This window comes from Dipteris shenzhenensis, chromosome 7 (genome assembly GCF_047967505.1).
Source record: "Dipteris shenzhenensis isolate YYH24624 ecotype China chromosome 7, Dip_SZ_1.0, whole genome shotgun sequence".
Lineage (NCBI taxonomy): Eukaryota > Viridiplantae > Streptophyta > Polypodiopsida > Gleicheniales > Dipteridaceae > Dipteris > Dipteris shenzhenensis.
This window is the reverse complement of record NC_141602.1, coordinates 29,076,493-29,100,869: the sequence shown is the minus strand read 5'-3', so window position 1 is coordinate 29,100,869 and position 24,377 is coordinate 29,076,493. Positions and strand designations below refer to the sequence as shown.

General features: G+C 42.1%; 1 protein-coding gene across 1 annotated transcript; it reads right to left on the bottom strand.

The window, feature by feature from the left end:
• Positions 1-20,583: 20,583 nt before the first annotated feature.
• DOT2 (SART-1 family) lies at positions 20,584-23,938 on the bottom strand. Its single transcript, XM_087376885.1, has 2 exons — positions 23,754-23,938; positions 20,584-23,641 (listed from the first exon to the last, which is right to left on the bottom strand). Exon 2 carries the CDS (start codon positions 23,611-23,613, stop codon positions 20,845-20,847), a length of 2,769 nt encoding a protein of 922 aa, XP_087233011.1. The 5' UTR covers positions 23,614-23,641; positions 23,754-23,938; the 3' UTR covers positions 20,584-20,844.
• Positions 23,939-24,377: the final 439 nt, after the last annotated feature.

Genomic DNA, 24,377 nt, shown 5'->3' with positions numbered 1-24,377 from the left:
GACAAAATGATTGAACCATTCTAAAATCATTGATAGCCAATGTTGTATAGCTATTTGCCAAGAATTCAATGTTCCATGTTAGAATTGTATGACTGCAAACAACAACAATGATGTGGTATTGTACCACACAAAAGCTCACAGGCAAGCTGACAGCAGACATGGTATATGGTCACACAACAAAGCATATGGAAATTTATGTTGGTCTCTAGGACTGCCAGAAGCAAGTTGGAAGCACACATTTCATATGGCCACATAGTAAAGCATATTGCAATTTATGTTGGAACTATCAATTGACCCAATGAGGATTACTTGGAATGGATGTCTCCAACACATGGACATCGGCTTGCTAATGAAGTACTAAATGTCTTGAGTAGAAGAAACTCGCATATTTATCTTTATCTAGCATCTACATATTTGTGACCCTTCTAAGGGTTTGTGCTAGGCTAAAAGTACTAGCAAAAAGAGGTCACAAATACGCGTTGAAATTGCTAGACAGTTATTTGAAAACATACTTTTCTTAGCAGCACCTTGGTTGACATGTATGACAAATGTGGCTTGCTTTTGGAAAAGCACTAGAAGTGTCTCACAAGCTTCAAGTTCAAGATATAGTCTCCTAGACCATACTAGTTGGAGGGTATGCTGCTCATAGGCTTGGCAAGGAAGCACTGAACTATTTCAAATGGATGCAATTGAAGGGAATACCTACGTCTACTATCACATATATTTGCATCTTGAAAGCTTGCGGTAGCATCCAATCCATATTAAAAGCTTGTGGCAGTACCTTGGCTGATGTGTATGCCATATTTGGATTCCTTGTGAAATCAAGCAATGTATTTGACAGGGTTATGCTCACAATGTAGTCTCATGGACTGCAATAATTGGAGGATATGTTGAACATGGACTTTGTAAGGAAATACTAAAGTGTTTTAACAAGATGCAACTAGATAGTGTGTCTTCAAATTTTTTTAATGGCTTGAAAGCTTGTGGCAGCATCAGAACCATAGATAAGAGCCAAACATATATGCTGAGATTGAAAGATGGTGGATAGTAGCAGCAGTTAGTAGGCCACTGTATCTAGACTGGTCGGATAAAGTTCTCTAGTTTTGGATTGCTTGCTGGCCTATAAATAGCCTCCATTGGGAGATGTAGATACAGAAAATGAGTAGGTGCCTATGGTATGGGTGGCTGTATGGAAATAGAGCAGCAGATACTAGGAGTGTACTTTACCATGTTGTTGGGAAAATAATACTTCAAGGGAAGTGGGTAAGGTAATATTGAAGCCTTCATTTCAGACATAGAATATTGCATATTCCAATGTTTCTAGTAGGAAATAGCAAGTTGCACTATTCAACAAATTTGAAGGTGTCAACCGTGGGCTTTAACAAAATGAAACCAGGCATTGTTATCACACTTCAACACCTTGACAATCCCCCATAGGTGAGAGCAAAAAAGAACAGCCATGCCCCCATTGCATTTAAGAGGTCTATCATGTTGCATGTCATTTGGCAAAGGTGATTCCCATGTGTATACATGAAAGTACAAGAAGTCCCCTCTCAAACGTCTCTGTCTGTGTAAATCTTTACAAAAATTGTCCAGATTTGATGTGAGAGTCTCATTACAGTTCCACCCCTCTACACTTAAATGTCCCACTATCCTTCCCTTTGTCCTCCGTTGTGCCGACCTTTTATGCTGGAGTTGCATGCGTGTCTTAAGTGTGAGAGAATAGATCAGCCAGCCTGTGCTACCTTTGCATTGAACATTGAGGGTGAGGATTCTGGAAATAGACACCAATACTTGATTTTGGTTTTTATGCTTACATCAGTAAAAGTGAATACTATTGTACTTTATTTATTGGGAACTGCCTTACCATGTGTATGGAAACTATAGGAGCATCATGTTGTCATGCTCAAGTTTGAATATGGCTAGGGATGCTGTTTGTTGGAATGGCCAACAGTCCGCTGTGCCAAAACTTTCACTAATGCTCCATGCTTTATCCTTCATAGATTAAATCAAAGAGCTCCTACCCAAACACAGTTTCATGCACTTACTTGATCATCAAATCTCCCAGAGGATTTCCTTGCCTACGTTTTGCAATACGTTGATGATGGAGGGGGTTGTTGTTGTCCCCACTAAGCGACTACTTGCAAATGGAGTTGAACACCGACAAGTTGTGCTTCTTGTGCTACCCTTTATTCTTGCTCGATTGCTATGGCCATGCTATCTTTGGCAAAAGGCATAAAGTGTGAGCTTGCATTTTCTTCATTAGTAGGTCTATACTCTCTGCAAAGAGTTTTCTTGACATCCCTATAAAGCATCCTTTGAACTTCGCATCAACTATGAGCAGAGTCACTTTGCAATATTTAATGTATATTGGGTAGTCTCTCGATTGGTTTGGAATCTTTACGCTTGGGAGGGGATTGAATGCAGAGTCTTGATGTTTTGGTAGTGGGTTTCTTTTTGTCATTACCATCATTTTGTAAGAAAACAATACGACGTATGTCCTCAACAGATAACAGGATCTCGTATGCAAGAGAGAAAAGCAGATAGTATGGCGAATCAAAAATTGGATTACTATAAAATTGATACAATAGATGATGCTGCCTCACAGCAGTGCGCTCTTGTGTGAGAAGCTTCAATGGCATGCTGGAAACAGTAGAGGACAGAGGCTGGATGCTAAAGAATCAGGGTTGCTGTAGCCAGTGATGATGATGGGCTTCACGGGCTTGCTCTTATATAGCCACCAATCATAGTCGGTTACACTCAAATGGGAAATTGACCTAGTCGGCCCAAAATTGCCGACTGGAGGTCAGTCCCGAAATAGACCACCGACCACACGTTAGGACCGTGGCATAGATTAGAGCAATTGACCTGCGGTTATCGTTCGGCCATCCGTGATCATCTGGGGCTCCAAATGGGCCCCGCAACCCAAGAGTGGGCTGCTCCGAGAAATGCTTCATCTACCCTTAGTGTGGTCAGTCATGGGATGCCTTCCCGCACTTGCATGTAGCCTAGTTGGCAGTGTGCCAACTCTATCTGAAGCTGTCCAGCCATTAGGCCACACATGGCCCCCATCTAGTGTCCAAACCAGGACCCAAACCAGGACCTACCGGATAACTGAGCTTACAAGTAGAGTTAGCTAGTTCCTGCATAGTTACACGAGAGTGGAGCATTGATATCTAACACCCCCCCTCAATGTCCACCCACAAGTGAACTTACTTTTTCGGCCCAATGCCAAGTCGATGAAGATGCCTCTCCAGCAAGTCTCTTCCAAGAGCCTTCGTGAAGATGTCTGCAGCATTCTCTGTAGTTGGACAGTACACCTAGTCGACCTCTCCATCCATGATAAGCTCGCGTACAAAGTGATATTGAATCTCAATGTGTTTTGTGCGAGCATGGAATATAGGGTTCTTTGCAATTGCCATGCAACTCTGATTGTCACATGATAACTGCGTAAGCTTGTTCTACACTACACCCATGTCCCCTAAAATCCTCCTCAACCACACTGCCTCACAAGAAGCAAAACATGCTGATTTATACTTAGCCTTGGTAGAAGAAAGAGCAACTATAGGTTGCTTCTTGCTGACCCATGACACACCTCCAGATCCAAGTGAGAAATAGTAACCTATCACTGATCTCCTGCTGTCCACATCTCCTGCACAATCCGAGTCACAAAATCCAGTCATGGTGTTGCTCTTGGTATAGGTGATGCCATAATCAAGTGTGCCTTTGATGTATTTCAGCACCCGCATCCTTGCCTTCCAATGGTTCTCTCGGGGCTTTATGAAAAACCTGCTTAGTATACCAGTCACAAAACTAATGTCCGGCCATGTGTTGCACAAGTAAATAAAACTACCCACAAGCCTTCTATACTTCGCTTCATCCACCAGTGGTGATGAATCCTCATTTGAGAGCTTCACATCAACCTCCATAGGGGTGCCAATTGTCTTGCACTCATCCATGCCAAATGCCTTCAGTATCTCTCCAGCATACTTCAGCTGTGAGATGAAGATCTGTTTTGGCTCTTGCCAAACTTCAATCCCCAAATACAAATGCATCAGTCCGAGGTCTATCATTTCAAACTCTCTTCCTAGCAACTACTTTATCTGCAAGATCTTTTCTTCATGGTTCCCTATTATGACAAGGTCGTCCACATAAAGACCATGATCTCATCCGCAAGTACATGAACTCTCCTCAATTGCTACGAACAGCTCTACTGGTACTGCCTGCTCGCTGTTGCTGGACTCTTTCTTTACTCCATTCTTCTCATCTACAATCTTCTTCCGGTACTCATTTTGTGTGTGCTCTGCCTTGTTGCAATAGAAGCACTTGATCTTCTTCTTTCTCTTTTTATCATTAGAAGAAGATGGGTTACCAGAGTCCTTACCCTTACCTTTCTTTGATCCATCCGAGAAAGCCGAATCTTCTCCAGTCCTTGTCTTTTGATGCATCTCCTCCTCCAAAAGCATTGTGCTGAAATCCTCAAAGTTGAGGGGCAGATTTCTATTCTACGTATTCAGTGCCGCAACAAGACCGTTGTACTTTGGTGGGAGAATCCGTATGCACCTTTGTGCTAGATTCTCGTTGGTGATGGTGATGCCAATCGCAGTCATCTGATCACGCAGATTCTTCACCTTGGTGATGAACTTCTCCGCCGTTTCAGACTCAGATAGTTTCTCGTTCACGAGTTTTCAAGACTGTTCATGCCTCCTCTACTGTGGTGACATGTTGAATTAACACCATGATAGAATCACTTACACTGCAGACAATAGAACACAGCCCATCTGCATTTCTTCTTGTCCATGTGAGAATCTCATCTGCAATTGGTACTATCTGTTGTCTTGCATTGGCTGGATTCGGTCTCACAACCAGCTTCACGTCCACCCCAGTAGCAGTATCCCAAAGCTCGTATGCACTTACGATAGTCTTCATCTTGAACTTCCAGAGTGGATAGTTAGTGCCATCCAACTTTCCGCTTTCGTCGAACGGTGGGATTCGTAGTCTTGCAAGCTGGGCCATCTCTCAGGCCATCTCTCACAATCTGCTCGCAAATAGAAACTCACTACCAAATCTTCTTGCTAGAGCCCAAGCTTTGATACCATGTAAGAAAACAATACAACGTCTGTGCTCAACAGATAACAGGATCTCGTATGCAAGAGAGAAAAGCAGATAGTATGGAGAATCAAAAATTTGATTACTGTAAAATTGATACAATAGATGGCGCTACCTCCTAGCCGTGCGCTCCTGTGTGAGAAGCTTCGATGGCATGCTGGAAACAGTAGAGGACGGAGGCTAGATGCTAAGGAATCAAGGTTGTTGTAGCCAGTGATGATGATGGGCTTCACGGGCTTGCTCTCATATAGCCACCAGTCAGTCGGTTAGACTCAAATGGGAGACCGACCTAGTCGGCCCAAAACGACCGACGGGAGGTCGGTCCTGAAATAGACCATCGACCACACGTTAGAACTATGGCGCAAAATAGAGCAACTAAACCTACGGAGTCCGTTCAGCCCAAAGCCATCCGGGATCATTTGGGGCTCCAAACGGGCCCCGCAACCCGTGAGTGGGCTGCCCCGAGAAATGCTCCATCTACCCTCAGTGCGGTCAGTCATGGGATGCCTTCCTGCACTTGCATGTAGCCTAGTTGGTAGTGTGCCAACTCTATCTAAAGCCATCTAGCCATCAAGCCACACATGGGCCCCATCTGGTGTCCAAACCAGGACCTACCGGATAACCAAGCTACTCAAATGCCTTCTCCTCATATGGGGGGCTTACAAGTAGAGTTAGCTGGTTCCCACGTAGTTACACGAGAGTGGAGCATTGATATCTAACAAATTTCATGATTTTTTAGTACTCCTTTCCTCATCGAGGTTACCAAGATAGACTATGTAAGAAAAGAATGACAAAGTAGTTCATGCAGCAAACAACAAGACAACAAAGAGTTTGGTGAGGCACAGGGCAAAAGCAGCTCAAGTGAGCTGAAGCATGAGGAGTCTTGCAAATGAAGAAGAAAAGGGGATGTTGAGTAGGATAACGATGATGGTGTGCGGCCTCCTACATTCAACAGAAGGACTGGAAGATTTGGATCTCACACTGTGGGGAGCTTGATGGCCAATTCACCCTTGCAGCCATAGCCAAACCTCGGGGGGGTCACTCATCATATGTAACCCTATCACGTGAGTTCAATAGAAGGATATTTTTTATTTCTAAAATTTACAGAAATAAATATACATAAGGGACTATTTAAAATAGTTTTGAGAAAAATTTACAGATTTGTTTAGAAAAGGGGTACATTTCATTAATGAAAAGTTTACAGATAAGGGATTTTAGAAATAGGCCTTGAACGCACGTGGTATAGAGGGTTTATACATAGTGACCCCCCCGACAGCCAAACATGAAGGGGAACTACATGCTGCAAGAGATGAGCTAGGAGATTTTAATATAAATGATGTCAAACCCATCATGTTTAGGTTAGTATCTATTGAGTTGTTATCAATCAAAGTAGGCAACTTTCAATAGCTTGCTGGCCATGCATGGAGGAGCTACAAATCAAAAAAATATTCATGGATCAATAGCCATTTTTGAGTACTGAGGAGAAGGATTGCAGTTGTGCGATTAAAGACCCATTTCCAAAACCACATTAGAGGAGAATTGGGGTCTCCAAAGGGCCCCAAATTAATGTTTCCTAATTTCAAGGGGTTAGTGAAGGATTTGAGGTGTACCAATGGGAATGCTCCTTTTTGTGGGGCAATGCCATGTTGAGGTGGCATGTCCATAATAAATGCCCAAGGAAATAGGTGCTTTCAATTGGAAAAACCATGGTTTGTGTTGAAAGAAGACCATGGATTTTGAGGAGAAAACCACAGAGTTGGGGGAGGAAGAAGAGCTCCTTGAGCACAAAAAATTTCAAATTCATCCCTACAAAGGTCCCAAAAAGGCATTCAATGTATGGCAAGTGGACTTGCAAGTGGGAGGAAGGAGGAAATCCCACGACAACGACATGTGGCACTGCGCTTCCCAAAGTAAGGACCAGAATAGTGAGCAGCCCTGCATGGTTGCCACATGGCACAACCCGTCGCCACCCACCCAACCTGCATACCAAAAAGTTAATATGTGACTGGCACACCTATGGGGAATGGAACCCACAACCTCCTATACATCATTAAAGAGCCTTGACCACTAGGCCACCAAGCCAATGGTGACACTTCTCCCTGCCACGTGAAATATAAAATAGCCCCACTTCTTCATTTGGTGGATCCTCAAGCATAAATGCAAGGCAAAACCATGTATACTCTTCTAAAACCGCCTTGTCCTCCTTTATGACCCCTACACATAGGATTGTATTGGGGAGACTAATCTTTGCTAATCAATTCCTTACGAGGCCCTTTCAAGACCCCAAATCTCCCCTAATGTTAGTCAGAGAATGGTGCCATAATGGGCTACGCACTGCCTCTCTCTATGAGAGGAATCACATTCCTAAACGGGGAAAGAGAGGAGAGCAATGGACTATGGACTCTTTTACTGTAGAGCATCCCCATACATGCCCTGGATGCTGTGCAGGTTTGTAGATGTGCTTGCTGCTCTGTCCTGGAATAGACATCTATGCTTTGCTACCATTGTAGCTCCCAACATATCCTGGGTGCTGCAGTCTACTTGCAAACCTCTGACATGAACCTAATAACTTTGCATTGATGTCTTTGATTGCCCCAAGGTACTCCTGTAAAGTTGCAGTCATCTGGCAGTCTTTTGTGTCATCCTTGGTGCTCACATGGCAACTATCATGTTGCCCATGTTTCATTTGTTAATCGTCAAGAAAATTGGGAAATGCTATGGGATTTATATTGACATGATGCCGCACAGCCTCCTAGATCCAACAGAACGGAATTGACTTAGAACAAAATCTCACAATGTGTGGAGAGCTTGATGGCCAATTCACCCTTGCAACCATCGCCAAACATGAAGGGGATGTACATGCTACAAGAGATGAGCTATGAGATTTTAATATGTATAATATCAAACCTATCATGTCTAGTTTAGTATCTATTGAGCAATTTATCAATCGAGGTAGGCACAGAGCTGAAACTTGTTGACATGTGGATGCCTCAAGGAAGGTCACAATTCTGGCAAATCGAAATAACATGAAGGAATGGAATATGAAGGATGCAGTTCCTCTCCACATTTATGGGAACAACTGCTTTGACAAAGATATAGCACAACTCTTGTGAGTGTCCATCAAAGCTCTTAGTAAACCGAGGTGGGGTTGATTACTACTACCAATACTCTGTGAACTAGAAGATAAGCAAAGAGATAGTGCCCAAGATCACAGAGGCCTGATTTCAAATCCAACTACTTTCCTTAGTGTGTACTAATATAGAGAGTGAGAGATGTGCATACAATAATTGAACAGTGCTGTAGAGAGATGTAGAACAATATTATATGTTTGTCCAAAGATGAACCAAACCATATACAAAATATGGGCATAGAGTGCCACCATTTATCAGTAGGTGTTTCCTAGATGTGGACCCTTATGGCTTGCAAAATCTGTTCTCCTACCTCCTAGTGGGAGCTTCAAAACACTTCAATCTATGTTGATCTCCTAGACTTTCTGTGGGCTTCGTAGTGGTTGTATGATACTTTGTATGGGCCTTAAACTAGGAGAGATTAATACCAATGTAGAGTATCATACCCAATGGAGACACCCAAACATCTCACATTTTGATAGATGTCATTGCCTTTGATCCATACCCTACCTTGGCACTAAATTGGGGTAAGTTGTGCTACACTGATCCAAATAGAACAAAAGGTTCTTCATAAGGATCGCTCAAAAGATAATCCTACCAATTTTTGTCCCATTTAAACTTTAGAACCTCATATTTTAATATATTTCATTATTTTTAATCCATACCCTACCTAGGCCCTAAATTGGAGTGCATCAAATTGGGCTTCAAATATGAACAAAACATACCTTGGTAAGGATCTAAAATATCATTTGACCAATATCCTACCATCCCCTACCTAGGCATTAAATTGGAGTGCATGAGCTTCATTGATCCAAATATTCATTTTCATTGATGATCATGAGTATCTCCTTCTTTTTCTTAACATCCATAAGTGTTAAAATTATACATGAGTATTTTTTTAACCGTGCATCATGCATAAGTGTTATAAGGTATGCATCGGATGGGCTTCTATCATATGTGTATGTGTTTGATGGGCATGATACTTTGAAAAGGACTTAGTTTGATTCAAATCCATGTTCTTGTAGAAGTCTTATATGGGCTAGATATCATTTGCATGGTTGAGTATGAGTATTTCATTTTTGTTTAAATGAGGCATCGTGCATGTGCATAAGTTTAGAAATTATGCATTGGTAGATCTACCCTTTTTGTATGTGTTAGATGGATATGATAACTCTTTAGAAACTGTAATGTGAGACCCATGTTCTCACAAATTTGTGTGACTCATATATCATCTTTATGGTTGGGCATGAGTATATCCTTTCTTTTTACCATGCATCATGTGTAAGTCTTAAAAATTATGCATCAATGGGATTCTACTATATGTGTATGTGTTTTATGGATATAATTTTTTATAGAGGACTTAATGTGAGTAAGATTCATGTTCTTGGAAGATTTGAAGTGGTTTGGATATCATTTTCATGATTGGGCAAGAGTATTTGGTTGTTTTGTATGATGCCTCGTGCATTAGGTATTGAATTATGCGTATGTGGGCTTCTACCAAATGCATGCATGTCAGACGAATATGATAATTTGTAAAGAAATTAATGTGAGTAATATCTATGGGATGTTTATAATTTTCATGGTTCGGCATGATAACTTTCTTGTTTTTTTTACAAGGCATCATGCCTAAGTGTTAAAAATTATCCATTGGTGGGATTCTACCATATTTGTATGTGTCTAATGGTATGATACTTACCACAAATTTAATGTGGGTTGGATATAATTTGCATGGTGTTGTTCAAAGGTACAAATTTTCAAGACTAAGAAGGAGACTCTCGTTTTATCCTTCATGCAGACAAGGTTATGCAGCTTATGTCACAAACAATAGGGACTAGTAAAGGAGAGAAAAGTAGCACCATGGACAATTTGCAATGTGGACTCATGTTTTAAACATAGTGACAGTGTGTGGGGTAAGCTTGGGATCTATTATCTTTGATAGCATATCAAGAAAGAACTTAAGCAATTTACGGTGTGGAGAAAACTAACATGACTTCTCAAATTAATTCAAACCATTTCCATTCATATAAATCTTGTCTTCCTTGCCTTGATTAAGGATGTACATGTGGTAAAATGCTTTTAGATGTTTTTGAGGACCTTGGGATGTTGGTGAAGTTTATTAGGGACCCTATGCCATTGGATCACTAGTTTCTTTCAATGATTGCTTTGATTACCATGTGATGGTCCCAAGGGATCTACCTAAAAGCATGTGTATACCACGTGGGTCTAAAATTGAGAGGGGTTTTAATTCAAGGTAAATTTATATTAAATGTATTTGTATGGGATTTTCTATTTTTTTTAAATAAAAATCATAAGTTTTTATAGAAAAAATGGATTTTTATCCATGCAAAATAAGAAGTTTTTTAAATACCCATTAAATGCATGTCGTATCTATGATTTCATAATAGTGCACCCCACGGGGTAAAGGTAGTATTTGTCCATGATAAAGAAAAAATATTAATTTTCAGTTCATATGCTCTGACGCATGTCCTAAGATTGAGTGGCCACATGTTGACATAGAAGAAACAAATGATGGAATCGCATCCCAAAGGATGGAGTCACATCCATACCACATTCAACTATGCCATATTAAAATCCTATTGGATTCATTTCTCCACAATTCATATTATTTCATCGATATGTTTAGTGGTGGCATTGTCACCTCTATAGCAATAATTTCAAAGAGGCATTGCATTGCATTCTCCACCACATAAAATGAGAGGATCTACTTGACTTTGTACTTGTATGATTGACCAAAATGATGAATTGAAGAAATGGAAAGATTTAAACACCAAAGTAATCAATAAGGAGAATCGCTATAAAGAGCCCAACATCTAATAGAGGAGGAGAAAAAGGAATCCCAATCATTGAGTGGGTCACTGTTACAAAAGAGAAAACCTACCTCATTAGGTGGTTCATCGGTGCCAAAGAATAAAACCCAATCAACAATTGGGTTGTCAATCAAAAAACCCTCTAGTAGGTGCAAAGGCACACATGGAGAAAAAATAGAACTAAGGATTCAAGAATCAAAGTTTGACAAGCAAGATGATTCCTAACACTTCTTCATGGTGCATATAATGATAAAAGCCACATGCACATTCATAGCTCACAAACTAAGTGTCATGTGTGAAGTTTTGTGTATGACACGGGATGAAATTTAAAAATTAATATCATGTCAACCTTTATTGGTTCTTTATCTTATGTGATACCTTTTTTTTTTAATTGCCTTTGATTAAAAATAACCAACTTTGTGAATTATTGCACAAACTTTATCATAGAAAACACAATAGAGGGGTACTCTATCATGGTATCAAAGCATGTTCATGCTTTCATTTGACACTCGTCTATTTTCCATCTTATAGAGGGTGTGTAGGTCTTCATTTTGGTTCAAGGAGCTCCACATTTGGAGCTATGGAATGAGAGATATGGTGTTTTGAGTGCTTCATTTGATTTCAGAGCATCTGTGAGTATGAGAGAGATTGAGTGTTTTGTGAACGTTCTGGTGAGGCAAATAAGAACATAGTGAAGGTCAAGTTCTGGGGTTTGAACACTAGGATCAATGGTCATTTGTGAAGATGAGGATTGTGAAAGTTACTAATGATGGTGGATGATAACACAACGTCATTGGATGGTCCCTATTATGAGGAAGGTAAAGATTTCAGATAGAGCATGCAATTTTTGAAGATTAAAAGAGAACATGTGGTTTTCAATGATAAAGATAGAGTATACTACAATTTCAAAGGACTATGTGCCTAGACAATTTTAGGGTCAACAATAGTAAGGGAGTTTATAATCATAAGGCTACTTGCAAAATCAAGATTATAGGGAGATTTTAACTTTTTATGCAATAAACTTAGACAAATATGGTGTAATTTTGAGGAAACCTTGGTTCTATGATAAGAATAAGACTTTGAAGGGTAACTATAAGTCTCCTCTCTTTTGTATATATCAATGTACCTTGTACTCAAAAGGTGATAAGGAACATCCATCCAATATTTTTGTAATTGTGGCTGAAAAAAATGAGATAATAAGGATTCAAATTAGAGATATACTCATGTTTTCTACAACATAGTGATGATGATTATCATTTATTTTCATTTTTAAGCTACAAAATGCTATTTTCCTTTCATTATATGCTAAACTATTTATTAATATTTCAAATAACATGACTTTCGAATAGCATATCATTCAATCAATAAAGAATGATTATGTGATGTATTCCATCCCAATTAACATTCAAAGTGGCTCCACAACGTTCTGTGGACCATGCAATTGAGTTCTCCCTAGTGGTCAACCAAGCTTCAAGAGAACCACATCAATTTAACCAAAAAGAAAAAAATGAAATTGCATGACAACTTCAAGAGTATTTCAAAGCTAGAAGAATCCAACCAAGCAATTTAGATCCGATTCTCCTTGGTAAGTATGGTGACCATGGGAGCTCCAACTCTCCTTGGCAAAAAAAATGAGACTTTCCACGTGTATAGACTATAAAGAGTTGAATAAATTAATTATTAAGAATCCCCTTCGATGTATGGATGACCTAATAGATTGCTTTCATGGTGCAACATACTTCATCAAATACAAATCAAATAGAAGATGTTCTAAAGATCCATTTTCAGACTAGATATGCTCATTATGAGGTTTTAATAATGTCATTTCATCTTACAAATGCTCGATCTACTTTTAAATAAATAATGAATTATTTATTTCATCCAAAATTTTGAAAGGTTTGTAGTCATGTTAGATGAAATATTGATTTAAAGTACATCATTGGAAGAGCATGAGTAACACCTTTGGATTACTATTTAGGTTGGGAGAAGTTCATGTACTGCAATTGATACCATTAGTGCCAAATATTATTCGAATGTCATGGTGTTCCCAATTCTGACATCTAGGTATACATATAAGTCAAAAAACACTCTTATTGGCCAAAAATGACATCGCATGTTGAAAGCTATGTCCTCAAATGTGATTCCAACCAAATAAGGTTGAGAGTCATCGAGTGTTACAACAATAGTACCATGATGTGCCACTACCTTGGTTAGAAAATTACAAGGTCGGACAATGGTCACTAGTTAGATGGGCTAGTTGCCTGAAGCAATTGGTAGTGCCTAATTGAGTGTCCTAGGAGTACTTAAGAGTCCTAAGTCGACTCGAATATATTTGGAAGATGGTCACCTAGCTTAGGGATGGCACTAGTTCACCTTCAAGGTCCATGTCATGGGGACCACATGAGACTATCTTCCTAGGTGGCAATATCTCCTATCCTTGCTTTCCTTATACTTGTATGATGCTTTATCTTACGACTATCATAGTATTTATACTAGTGTCCAAGCAACGAGAGTGGAGGTGTAGCAAAGGTTTGTAGAGCTACAAATTGTGCATAGTGAAAATCAGCATGTTCATGTACACATGTTGCATAACAAAAAATCAAAACGAATTAAAATACAACAAAAGATGACTTGATTCTACCCTTATATTGAGAAAGGTCATTACTGTCGACATGTGTGGTCCGTTGTGGTCCCCTAGCTATGGCCCAGTGGTGAATAAGCACCATTGTCACAGCTATGGGTCACGTCTTTGGTCTAGTGAGCATGGAAGGAAGGTCCCCTAATATGATCTGTGTCTCAATCCGTTGGCGAGTATGTCGTATCTCTAGCTCAAGCCCTCGCATCCTCCATCCCCGTGAGTCCTTATGGTCATTGTTGTCGAGAGAGATCAGCACTTTCGCATAGGCCCAAAGGCAATGGGCTTTGGGAGAAGCTTGGGTTCTAGAGAGGGTAAGTATAAAGTTCTATAGAATGTCTGACCTTATCTTGGTACAGGCCCTCAAAAAGTGCAAGACATTACAAGTAGGAGGTTTTTGCTACCTCCAAACCAATATCAAAGGAACTAGCTATGCTTCAAATACTCTAGTAAGCGCATATAGTAGTGAATTGTCCTAGTTAATCTTAGGTTAATAAAAATCGTTTGGACAATGATAAACAAACAATGAAATAAGTTCGTAGAGTCCAAGTTTTGTCATTCCTAAAAAATTTAAGTACAAGGGAGTAGAAGTCTCCTTATCAAGATGAGACATATGCTTGCTTTGTTTCTCCAACCATAGGAATCCATCTACATTCCCTACCTTTGAACTTACATAAAATTAAAGGTACTAAAATTCCACTATACCCCGTAACATTCTATATTTCAAAATTGCCTCTGGCTCATATGGTAGGCTTATAGTGTTAGAGAATGACACGGGGACTTTCCTTACCAAACCTATTGTCTAGGTAGAAACGATGCAGAAGATGTACATCAAAAGTATTATGAATGACGACCTCTAGTCTCCAAGATCTAGTATGGATGCATGGAGTCCTTAATGGGAACAGGATTGCGAGTTTATGGTGGATGATAGGCCACCCATAACTTTTTGAGCTATATTCTCATTAAGACATGTACCTAAAGTCCCAATGCCCATAAGTCTATAGTCTCATTGGCTAAAAGCTAAGACAAAACAATATGGGACACTCTTACCTTTCAAATTATGCACATAGACGAGACTAATGGAGTCCTAGGTAGGGAATGGCTCTATGGATTGGGCTATACTCTACAAAGAATTTACTTTGAAGAGGAGGATAGTTTATCTAGCTTCAAGGTGAGCGTGACATGCCTGACACTCCTCTTCTCAGTTATATCCATCAGAGCACTTCAATGATGCACAAGTATTTTTGTGATTTTATTTATTTTGGTAAAAGTTTCTTCATTCCATTGAAAGGAAAAACGAAAAGGTTCAATTTTGCAGCATAAATTTGTTGAGGTTTCCTAAGGATCTTCTTGATGGTTTAATTCCAGGGTAATAGATCATTGAATACAACTAGTGCCAAGCACTACTCCTAAACCCAAAGTGGAGTAGACAAAAGGGGAGGAAGTAGAGCGACAATTGCCTGAGTAGCTTAGAAAGGACAGATTCAGCCTAGTAGTTCACCTTAGGCTACATGTGATCAAGAGATTGTCGAATGGAAAACCAAATGGACTTCCAAGGCGAAGAACAAGGCCAGTAGCTATAAAGGGCTATTCATAAGCACAAATATTATGAAGTGTTTGCCCCAATAGCCCGGATGGCCATGATTTGAATAGTCATAGCATGACATATATCACAAGTGCACTATCCGTCAGGCATAGTGCTCAAGAAAGTAACATAGGTGGAGCAACCACAAGGTTCATTTCTTAGGATCAGGAAATAGAATGTATAGTAGTGAAACAGACCCCAAGCTTAGTACCAATTCATGGGGATCCTGTCTCTCTTTTCCGAGGGAGATACAAGGTCACAAGTGTCATGAGCGTCTACTTCAGCCCATAGCATGGCTGCACCTCGAACACATCTGGTCCATAGCTCCACAGATTTGCTTTGCTTGCCAGAATTTCAACTGATAGGGGCGTGATCAGCTTGCAATCCCGCCCACATGCCCTCTCTGGCAGTGACCCATGGGGGGACCCATAATTAGTGCTAGAAAGCTGGTGCAACCTGATGATCCTGGCCAACGGCTCCAAACTTGGAAACCACCAAACTGATTCAAAGATGACTCTGACACTGTGTCCTAGTCCTTGATTTGTCTTGGACCGACAATTCTTGGCCAAATGCCCTTTCTTTCCACAACCATGGCACCGTGGCCTTACTATCTTCTCTTGCAAAGGTGGGTATGCCTCACCACCATCCGAAGTCTTCTTTAGCTTTCAGTGGGCATATTTGTACCGTTGGGCGTGTCCTCCATACTGTGGTCCCATGGAACTAATCCAATCCTCGCACCCTGCTGCTGATCTTGGCAAAAAACCAGCCTACTAGGCAGAAAAGAAGAGGGAGAAGGAGAAGGCAAGACGGAGGTGTGGGACAGAGAGAGAAAGCTGCCCCGACGACTGCTCCAGCAGGCTGCCTTATTGCCCCTCTCTATGGGATGTCGACCCCAACAGGCTGCCCCGTGTCCTGTGCTACTAGGCTCCCTTGCGGACTTCCAGCTGAGTCCTCATGCTGTCCACACCATGTGCAGACTGCACCAAACAGCCACCTACTATCTCTGCCTCAAATCAACCAGTAGATGCTTAGCAATCGCTGATCAGCTCCTTCGAAGTGTAGCCATGCCTGCAACACCCTTAGATCTGCGTCAGTTCTACGCTCTCCTGGGCCTGGGTTGACCTTCTGAACAGCCATCTGCAGATCGCCTTGAAACAGGCCCTGCAAACACTGATCAGTACTTTTGCCTCCAAATCCTACTGGAGTGCGTGCGGAAGCATGCAAGAAAGAGAGAGAAAAGTAGCCACAGAAGTAGGCAATATACCTAGATGAATCCAGGAACATTCCCAAACTCATCCTCTAAAAACACAACATAGTGCAGTTTCAATCTCACGAGAGTCACTCATAAGATTAAAAACCATAAACTCCATCACGCAGAGCAGGGACTAGCTACTATGACATCCCCACTGACGTCATCAGCGCCCAACAGTGGGTGTAGACCATAGTATAAAAGTATGCTCTCACACATACAAATCCACACACCCACACATACTTGAGCATCCATTTATACAAAGTCTTCGTACTGAGTTTCTGTCAGCACTCCGGAGGTGAAGGGCAAACTCAGCCATGACGAAGGCTAGCACTAAAGGAGAAGGCTAATCAAATAGTAGTCCAAATCTCTTCATTCAAGCTACAACTGCTTGTGAAGTCTAAACGATTTCATTTTAGTCTCTCCCAAACGAGCATCTAAATCTAAATCTAGCTGATAGGGCAACGCACCATTTAAGATAGAAAGAATTATCGCAATACCAGCAGGCTGCAACTGTATAAACCCAGGAATACAACCTCAGCCTTGAGGAAACATGTGGATGGAATTATAAGTGTGACTGCCAAGAAAGGGGAGAGGAGGCCCTATTTATGGGGCTGTATACTCGCCGACCCAGGGGGCTGTACCAGCTGACCCAGGGTCAGTCAACCGACCCAGGTCAGGTAGGTTGACCCAACCCAGGTCAGCCAACCGGGCTGACCCACCCAGGGTTACCCAGCCAGGAGGTCTGCTACCCTAGGCGGCCTGATTGGCCGCTCCATACTAAGCCTCAGACGCAATCCGGAATCAGTCCATAAATGGACCAGAAAGCCTACTCTACACACCCACAAATAAGCCCTCTCTCACTAAGATGCCAAACTGTAACAAGCTTCTCCAAAGACCCTCCTCTCATAGGGTCAGTTCTCCCCTCACAGCCCCAGTCATGGACAGTTTCATAGGCTCAGCCTTGACATTCAGTGGGGACCCAGACACATGCCCTCTTCAATGAGAGGACCAACAGTTGTAATTTCAGAGCTAGCTTCTTCTGTAACCAAAGAAAGCGATAGGATGTGCAAGATAGAAAGAGAATATGATAATACCTTTTTTTTACAAATAGCTCACAAAGCTTAAATTAATTACAATAGTTGGTCCGAGCATTGTATTTGACAAACATGAACTTGGCTGCTTCAGCCAAGATCAAAACAGAGCTGTCTTTGCAAAGATTCTCCATCAGCTCTCCATCTTTGCAACAGAAGCCTTGCTCCCCATCAGCTCTAATACCATGTTGGAATATTGTGAACTAGGTGAAGGCAAGAAGAGGGAAAATAGCTTGCTTCATTAATAAAATACTTGTAGTTGAAGAGGGCCAAGTAGAGGGGTGTGGGGTGTGTGAGAACGCAAAACACTACGACTTTAGGTTTTGGAAAACCCTAGATGATGTGGTGCTTATGTAAACTGTTAAATGCTAACAGAAAGAGAAAGAGACAGAGATAAACTGAAGCATACTCAGATGGACATGAACACTGAGTTTATGCTAAGCTACTATCTTTCTTCTTTATGCTTTGGGCCTGGCAATCACCAAATACACTTGTACAACTGTTGCTCCTCCATGAAGAGGGCTGAGGGTACACACTGAGCTCCAGTAGGGGACTAGACCTGATGGCCGAAGGTTACATCTGAGCTGAGGCTAACTGAGGGGAGCTGCTTCCATGAAGGGCTGCTGAGGCTGCTGATGGTGACTGCTGAGGTTGACCCTGAGGCTGCCGTACTGCTGGATGGTCATGCTGCTGTCCCAAGGGCTGCAGGGGGACCAGAGGTTGCTGCAGGACATGCTCCTGAAGCTGATCATCCTCTGCAGGGGCTGCTGGACCTAGAACTGCTGGAGCTACTGTTGCTAGGGCTACTGCTGCTGGTGAATGAGCTCATGCTAAATGAGGAGGGGAAGCCTCCTCTTTATAGGGCTGTAGGTCTGTGCTGCGACCCTCTTCAGCTGGTGAACAGTTGACTGAAAAGTCAACGTGCTGACTTTCTGTCTGGAAAAGTCACCTCTGTATTTTTTACCAGCTTTGTCATCTGCTGACTCCTGTACTGTACTGCTGGAGCTATCCTGCTGCCATATACCTAGATGAATCCAGGGACATTCCTAAACTCATCCTCTAAAAACACAACATAGTGCAGTTTCAATCTCACGAGAGTCACTCATAAGATTAAAAACCATAAACTCCATCACGCATAGCAGGGACTAGCTACTATGGCATACCCACTGAAGTCATCAGCCCCCAACAGTGGGTGTAGACCATAGTATAAAAGCATGCTCTCACACATACAAATCCACACACCCACACATACTTGAGCATCCATTTATACAAAGTCTTCGTACTGAGTTTCTGTCAGCACTCCGGAGGTGAAGGGCAAACTCAGCCATGACGAAGGCTAGCACTAAAGGAGAAGGCTAATCAAAAAGTAGTCCAAATCTCTTCATTCAAGCTACAACTGCTTGTGAAGTCTAAACGATTTCATTTTAGTCTCTCCCAAAACTGCCATGGCTTGTGGGCTGTAGGGATGCAAAACTGCCTCGTAGGCAGCCATGCCATGGGAGTCAGGACTGCAGTTGCCCATGATAAGTGCCCACATGGGAGCTTTAAGCTGCCTCCAGGGATGGAGGGCAACACGAGTCAGAGGGTATTCCACAAAATTCACCTTTGCTCCAGATGAATATACCACCAAAAAAAAAATGAAAAGGATGAAGGGCTGTACCTCCTACAGTCTTCAAAACAAGTATGAACAAGTTGCCATGGTTCTTGAAAATGTCTCTGGTACTAGCTAGAGAACCTTTTGCAATGTGACTTCAGGATACAATGACACTATAAAGGACAGCGAACAGAACAAGCTCTTGAATAATAACAATGCAGCTATCACAACACAACGGTCCTGGGAATAACCAACAAGTCTAAAAAGGGCCTGTGTGCAACTTACCAACCAGGTGCCCAGCAATGTTGTCTGCAGTTGACCTGCTGCTACCTGTCACACTGGACCGATAATGTCACCCACAATGGAGCAGAGACCCCAAAGGGATGCCACGTCTTTCAGTATACATATCATAACACATCATTGATCATGAACATGAAAATGGGTAGCCAGAAAAAGTGAGAGGGAAAATAGATGAGGGTATAATGGTACTGGCCACCTCGTGCCATGGTAGAAGTTGAAAGAACTCCCAACAGTGCTACTGCAACTGCTTTCTGCTCAGACCCTCCCAATATCTATTGTAAGCCCCACCAACACCTGTCATCTATAATTCAATGGTCCCTGAAGCCAAGGCCGTGTCCAAGCATACATCATAGGACAGGAATGCTTATGTAAACCACAAAAGACAAAACTGCTTCGCAGCAAAGACAGCACTCTGAACTGAGATCGGACATCTGATGTTCAGAAAGACATCAGTTAACATGAACATGTACAGACAGTCAAAACTCTTGAGCTGAATTCTTGAAGAAACAGGATGCAGCTGATTAGACAGGCTACTTACCATAAATGCATTTGCCAGAACTTCATTGTTTTAACATCTCCAATGGAGACAGGTAACAACAGTTTTGTCGCCGTCTGAGGCTAATCTTAAAAAATGATGGCCCCTTTGTGTATCAAAAGGGACAGTTATTAAAGATTGAAGACCATGTAATAAGATATCACCTATGGCTTATGGACAGTTCAATATCATTAGCACATAAAAGCAGTAACAGGAAAGCTGACACAGGAAAAATGACATGAAATGCATTGAATTACTTACCTTTCTCAACACCTCATGACTACTTCAAAGTGACCTTTCTCCTATCCATCGCACAGGACCCTGAATACGAAGACCATATTTGATAGTATTGCATAAAACAAAAGACAAGACGACAATACACGCAGGCCCATACAGTTCAGAGGCAAAAAGCCTCAGTTACGAGAAGGCAAAACATTCCAGGAACCAAAAATCAAAGACTCCAAAGACAGATCAACACAGATTCCAACAAAGCCAGTTGAACAACTGTTTCACCCCAGAGGAAACCAAAGCATAATAAGTCATCATCGTTTTTCAAGTTCAAAAGAAAAGTTTACAGCCATGGATTCAAACAATGCAGTACAAAAAATTTTGCAATAATTGGTCGATCAACAAGCCCATTGATGATCGCTAATAATAAAGGCTTATGCTCATTGCATAAGACCTGAATATCTACGATTTTCTTCTAAAACAGTATTGCAGTTAAGAGGGCATGCCTGCTGCATGATAAAGCTGCTGATCTGAATGGTGTATCCATTCTGTCCTCATTCTATGTGCCTGACTTAGGTTTCTTTGGTGGAGGAGGTCCCATGCTTCCACCTTCTGGCTTCCGCTTAATCCCTAGAAAATGCTCCACTTTCTTATCTCCAAGCATGGGAGTCAAGCTGCCAACAGACTCCTTCTCAACTGTTGCAAATCCACTTCTCGGGTCACTTGTCTGACCAGGTTTGATATGTCCACTAATAACAATATATGGAGTGTGCATCTTAGCCTGAGCAACCCGCATTTTTTCCATGGACATCAGAGGAGTATCACCAGAATTCATCTGCTTCAACTTCATCTCTTCTTGATACTGCTTCATTCTTTTCTCCTGTTTCATTTTGCCTGGTCCTTTCCCGTGAAACTTGTGTGACAATTTCCTGAACGACTCTTTAGGGGTCATTGTCCTGCCAAATTCATCCAGTCGATCCAGTAAAATTTCTCTATCCCTAAACTTCTCATTCTGATCAACAACCCCCACAAGTTTGCTTTTCTTCTTATCCATGTTCCTTCCACCCCACTCCACCGTCTCCTTCAGACTCCCCCTTTCTTTAAGCAGTTGCAATGCCCCAGCCAAACCTTTGCCAACAGCTGTTTCCTTTATGGACTCTTCAACGTCTACATCTTCCTCCTCCTCCTTTTCTGGCATTTCCTGATCGTCAGTTTCTTTGACTTCCCTCCATCCCCCATCAATTCCAGCAGGCTGTTCCTCGCCATTCACCATCACAGGAGCTTCATCATCATCTCCTGCAAATGCATCTTTTGCTCCAGGCCTTCTCATGATCGCTTCATCAAGCTGCAAACTGCGGCAAAATTCCTCCGTCTCTGTAAAGATAACAGTAGCCTTGTCCTTATCTGAGGCATCATCTGCAGCCCCCACTTCACTCTCTTTCTCACTTGATTGTTTCATGGCAGCAACAACAGCCTGTGGACCTGCATTAAAGCCCCCATTCTCTGTCTGCTTTTTCAAAGCAGCTTGCCTTGCCCTTTGCAGAGATTTGTACAGCTCCTCATCCTCTTCACCCCCAAAAACAACCTCCTCACTTTCTGCTTCCGTAGTTTCAACAAAACTACTTGCTCTCAACTTTTTAGATGCATCAACAGCTTTAGAGTAGGCACTCAGGTAAGCAGACCTACGGGCTTCTTCAGCAGCTGCCTTCTCTTCAGCTTGCTTTATAGCTTTTCTTCCACCGGATGCTCTGCTCCCAAGATCATCAGCACCCAAACCCTCTGCCTTGGCCTCAGCTTCCAGTGCATCAATGTCAAGAACCTCCTTCTTGCGAAGCTTTTTCTTCTTCTTGGGTTTGTTGAACTGCAACATCTCTGCCTGCGTGTAAAAATCAGACGCTATACTAGCAGCCCCAACCAGAGACTCGTGAGCTTTTTGGCCTATTCCCTGCAAATTCTTCTTTAGCTCCTCCAGTTTCTTATGAGCTGCCTCATTAAAGCTCCCAGTTTCATCCAATGCAACGCCTGTATCTTTCATTTCTTCATCGTACTGAGGAAGTATGGTTCGGACAGCATTAATGTCATTCTGAAATTTATCTTCATAAGTCCCTGGCTTCTTCTTGGCAGCTTTATAAGCTTCATCTCGGACCCGCTGTTCAGCAATTTCTGCATTCTCGAGTTCATCAGTTTCATCATTCACATCCTCTCCGGCGAGAATATCCCTGTCTTTCAGTGTAAGAACTACTGCACCCCCTTCCATTACCTTGTCAAATCCATGCAAAACTTTTAGACCAGCTAAATCTTTCCCAGTGTGAGCAGCTCTGTCTTCCTCACTGTCAGAATCTTCTCCATTTTCCTGTTCTGCCAGCAATCTTGCTGTGCGAGCAGCCTTTATCCTTTCTTCAATCTTCTTCTGATCCTCCAATTTTCTGCTTTTGTTCACCCAAGAGAAAATTTCATCTTCAATTTCACTCTTCCCTTTTCCGTGGGCATCACCTTTCCTCCCAGAGCTAGTTTCCTGTGCAAGTTTCTCCTGTTGAGTTTCCATTTCTCTATCCCCGACACGTTCCTCTCGTTGCTTGGGCTTTGAACGATCCTTCTCCATATCTCGGTCCCTTTCTTGCTCTCTCTCTCTATCATGTTCCCTCTCTTTATCGTGGACTCTTTCCCTGGCTCTGTTCAAATCCTTAAAGCGTTCCCTATCTCTGTCCCTGTCTTTCTCACGATCCTTCTCCCTTTCTCTATCCCTATCTTTATCCTTTTCTGCATCCCGGTCCCGCTTATCCTTTTCCTTCCTCTTCTCTTTCCCAAAATCGGCATCTCTGTCTCTGCCGTCCCCCCGATCCTTTGCCCTATCCTTCTTCTTCTCTTCCTTCTCTCGGTTCTTCTCTCTCTCCCGTTCTTTGTCCCTCTCTCTCTCCTTCTCCTTCTCCCGATCCTTCAAACTGTCTCTGTCTCTGTCTCTGTCTCTATCCTTCTCCCGGTCCTTGACACTATCTCTTTCCTTCTCTCTATCCCTATCCTTTTCTCGTTCTTTCTCTCGCTCCCTGTCCTTTTCTTTATCCCTATCCCGATCCTTAGGCTTCTCCTTCTCCGCTCGCTCCCCCTCCCTGTCCTTGGCCTTCTCTTTCTCCTTCTCCTTCTCCCTATGGTCTCGTTCCTTCTCACGGTCGCGGACCTTCTCCCGCTCCTTGTTTCGATCACGATCTCGGTCCCGAGCGCGGTCCTCCTCGTCACGATCATCTCGGTCGCGATCTTTAGAACGATCCTTGTCTTTGCTGCGGCCTTTGTGGTAATCTTTGTCGGCTTCGTCGAGCTCGGAGCGGACCATTGTGTCACTGGAGGTCCGGGAAGCACAACTTAGAAGTAGATTGAACTTTGAAGGCTCATGGAACAATTCTTAAGTAGTATCGACGACTGCAAAAAATGCAAAAAAATAATTCACACAAAATAGTTTTTTTTTTGCCTCACCTTTGTGGGAAGCTTATAGGAACGAGTATCCTGACCCGTCTACAACGACCGTCTACGACGGGTTACAGGCCCGCTTCGCTGGGTCTCAAGGTGGGATCTTAGAACATCTTTGATTTCAAGGGCCCCTACAAAATCTTGGCTTGTAGCTGGATCAGGAGCCATTTGACTTTGATCGCGAGCAAAGAATTCTCACAACCCCTCCCCCCCCCCCTCACCCACACACACACATGCTCTCTCTCTCTCTCTATGTGTGTGTGTGTGTGTGTGTGTGTGTGTGTGTGTGTGTGTGTGTGTGTACACATATATATGTATATATATAAGATTTTGTGATTCTTAATTTGGATCTAGAAAAAACATATGATAGAGTTAACTGGGATTTTGTGCTAAAAACCATGGAAAGGCTTGGTTTTGGGAGGGTTTTGTAGGATGACTCGGATGCTATTCTCTAATGCTTATGCCAAACTATCTCTCAATGGTTCTCATTATCCAAGTTTCTCTTTACAGAGATCAATGTGGCAGGGGTTCCCTCTGGCACCCCTATTGTTTGCAATTACAAACGGAACCTCATTACCAAAATGTCTTCTCATGCCTAATGGTTCTTCCTTTTGCTTGCAATTTATTGAG

Coding starts and splice junctions, on each gene's coding strand:
- DOT2 (XM_087376885.1), bottom strand. CDS start 23,613: ATGGTCCGCTCCGAGCTCGACGAAGCCGACAAAGATTACCACAAAGGC.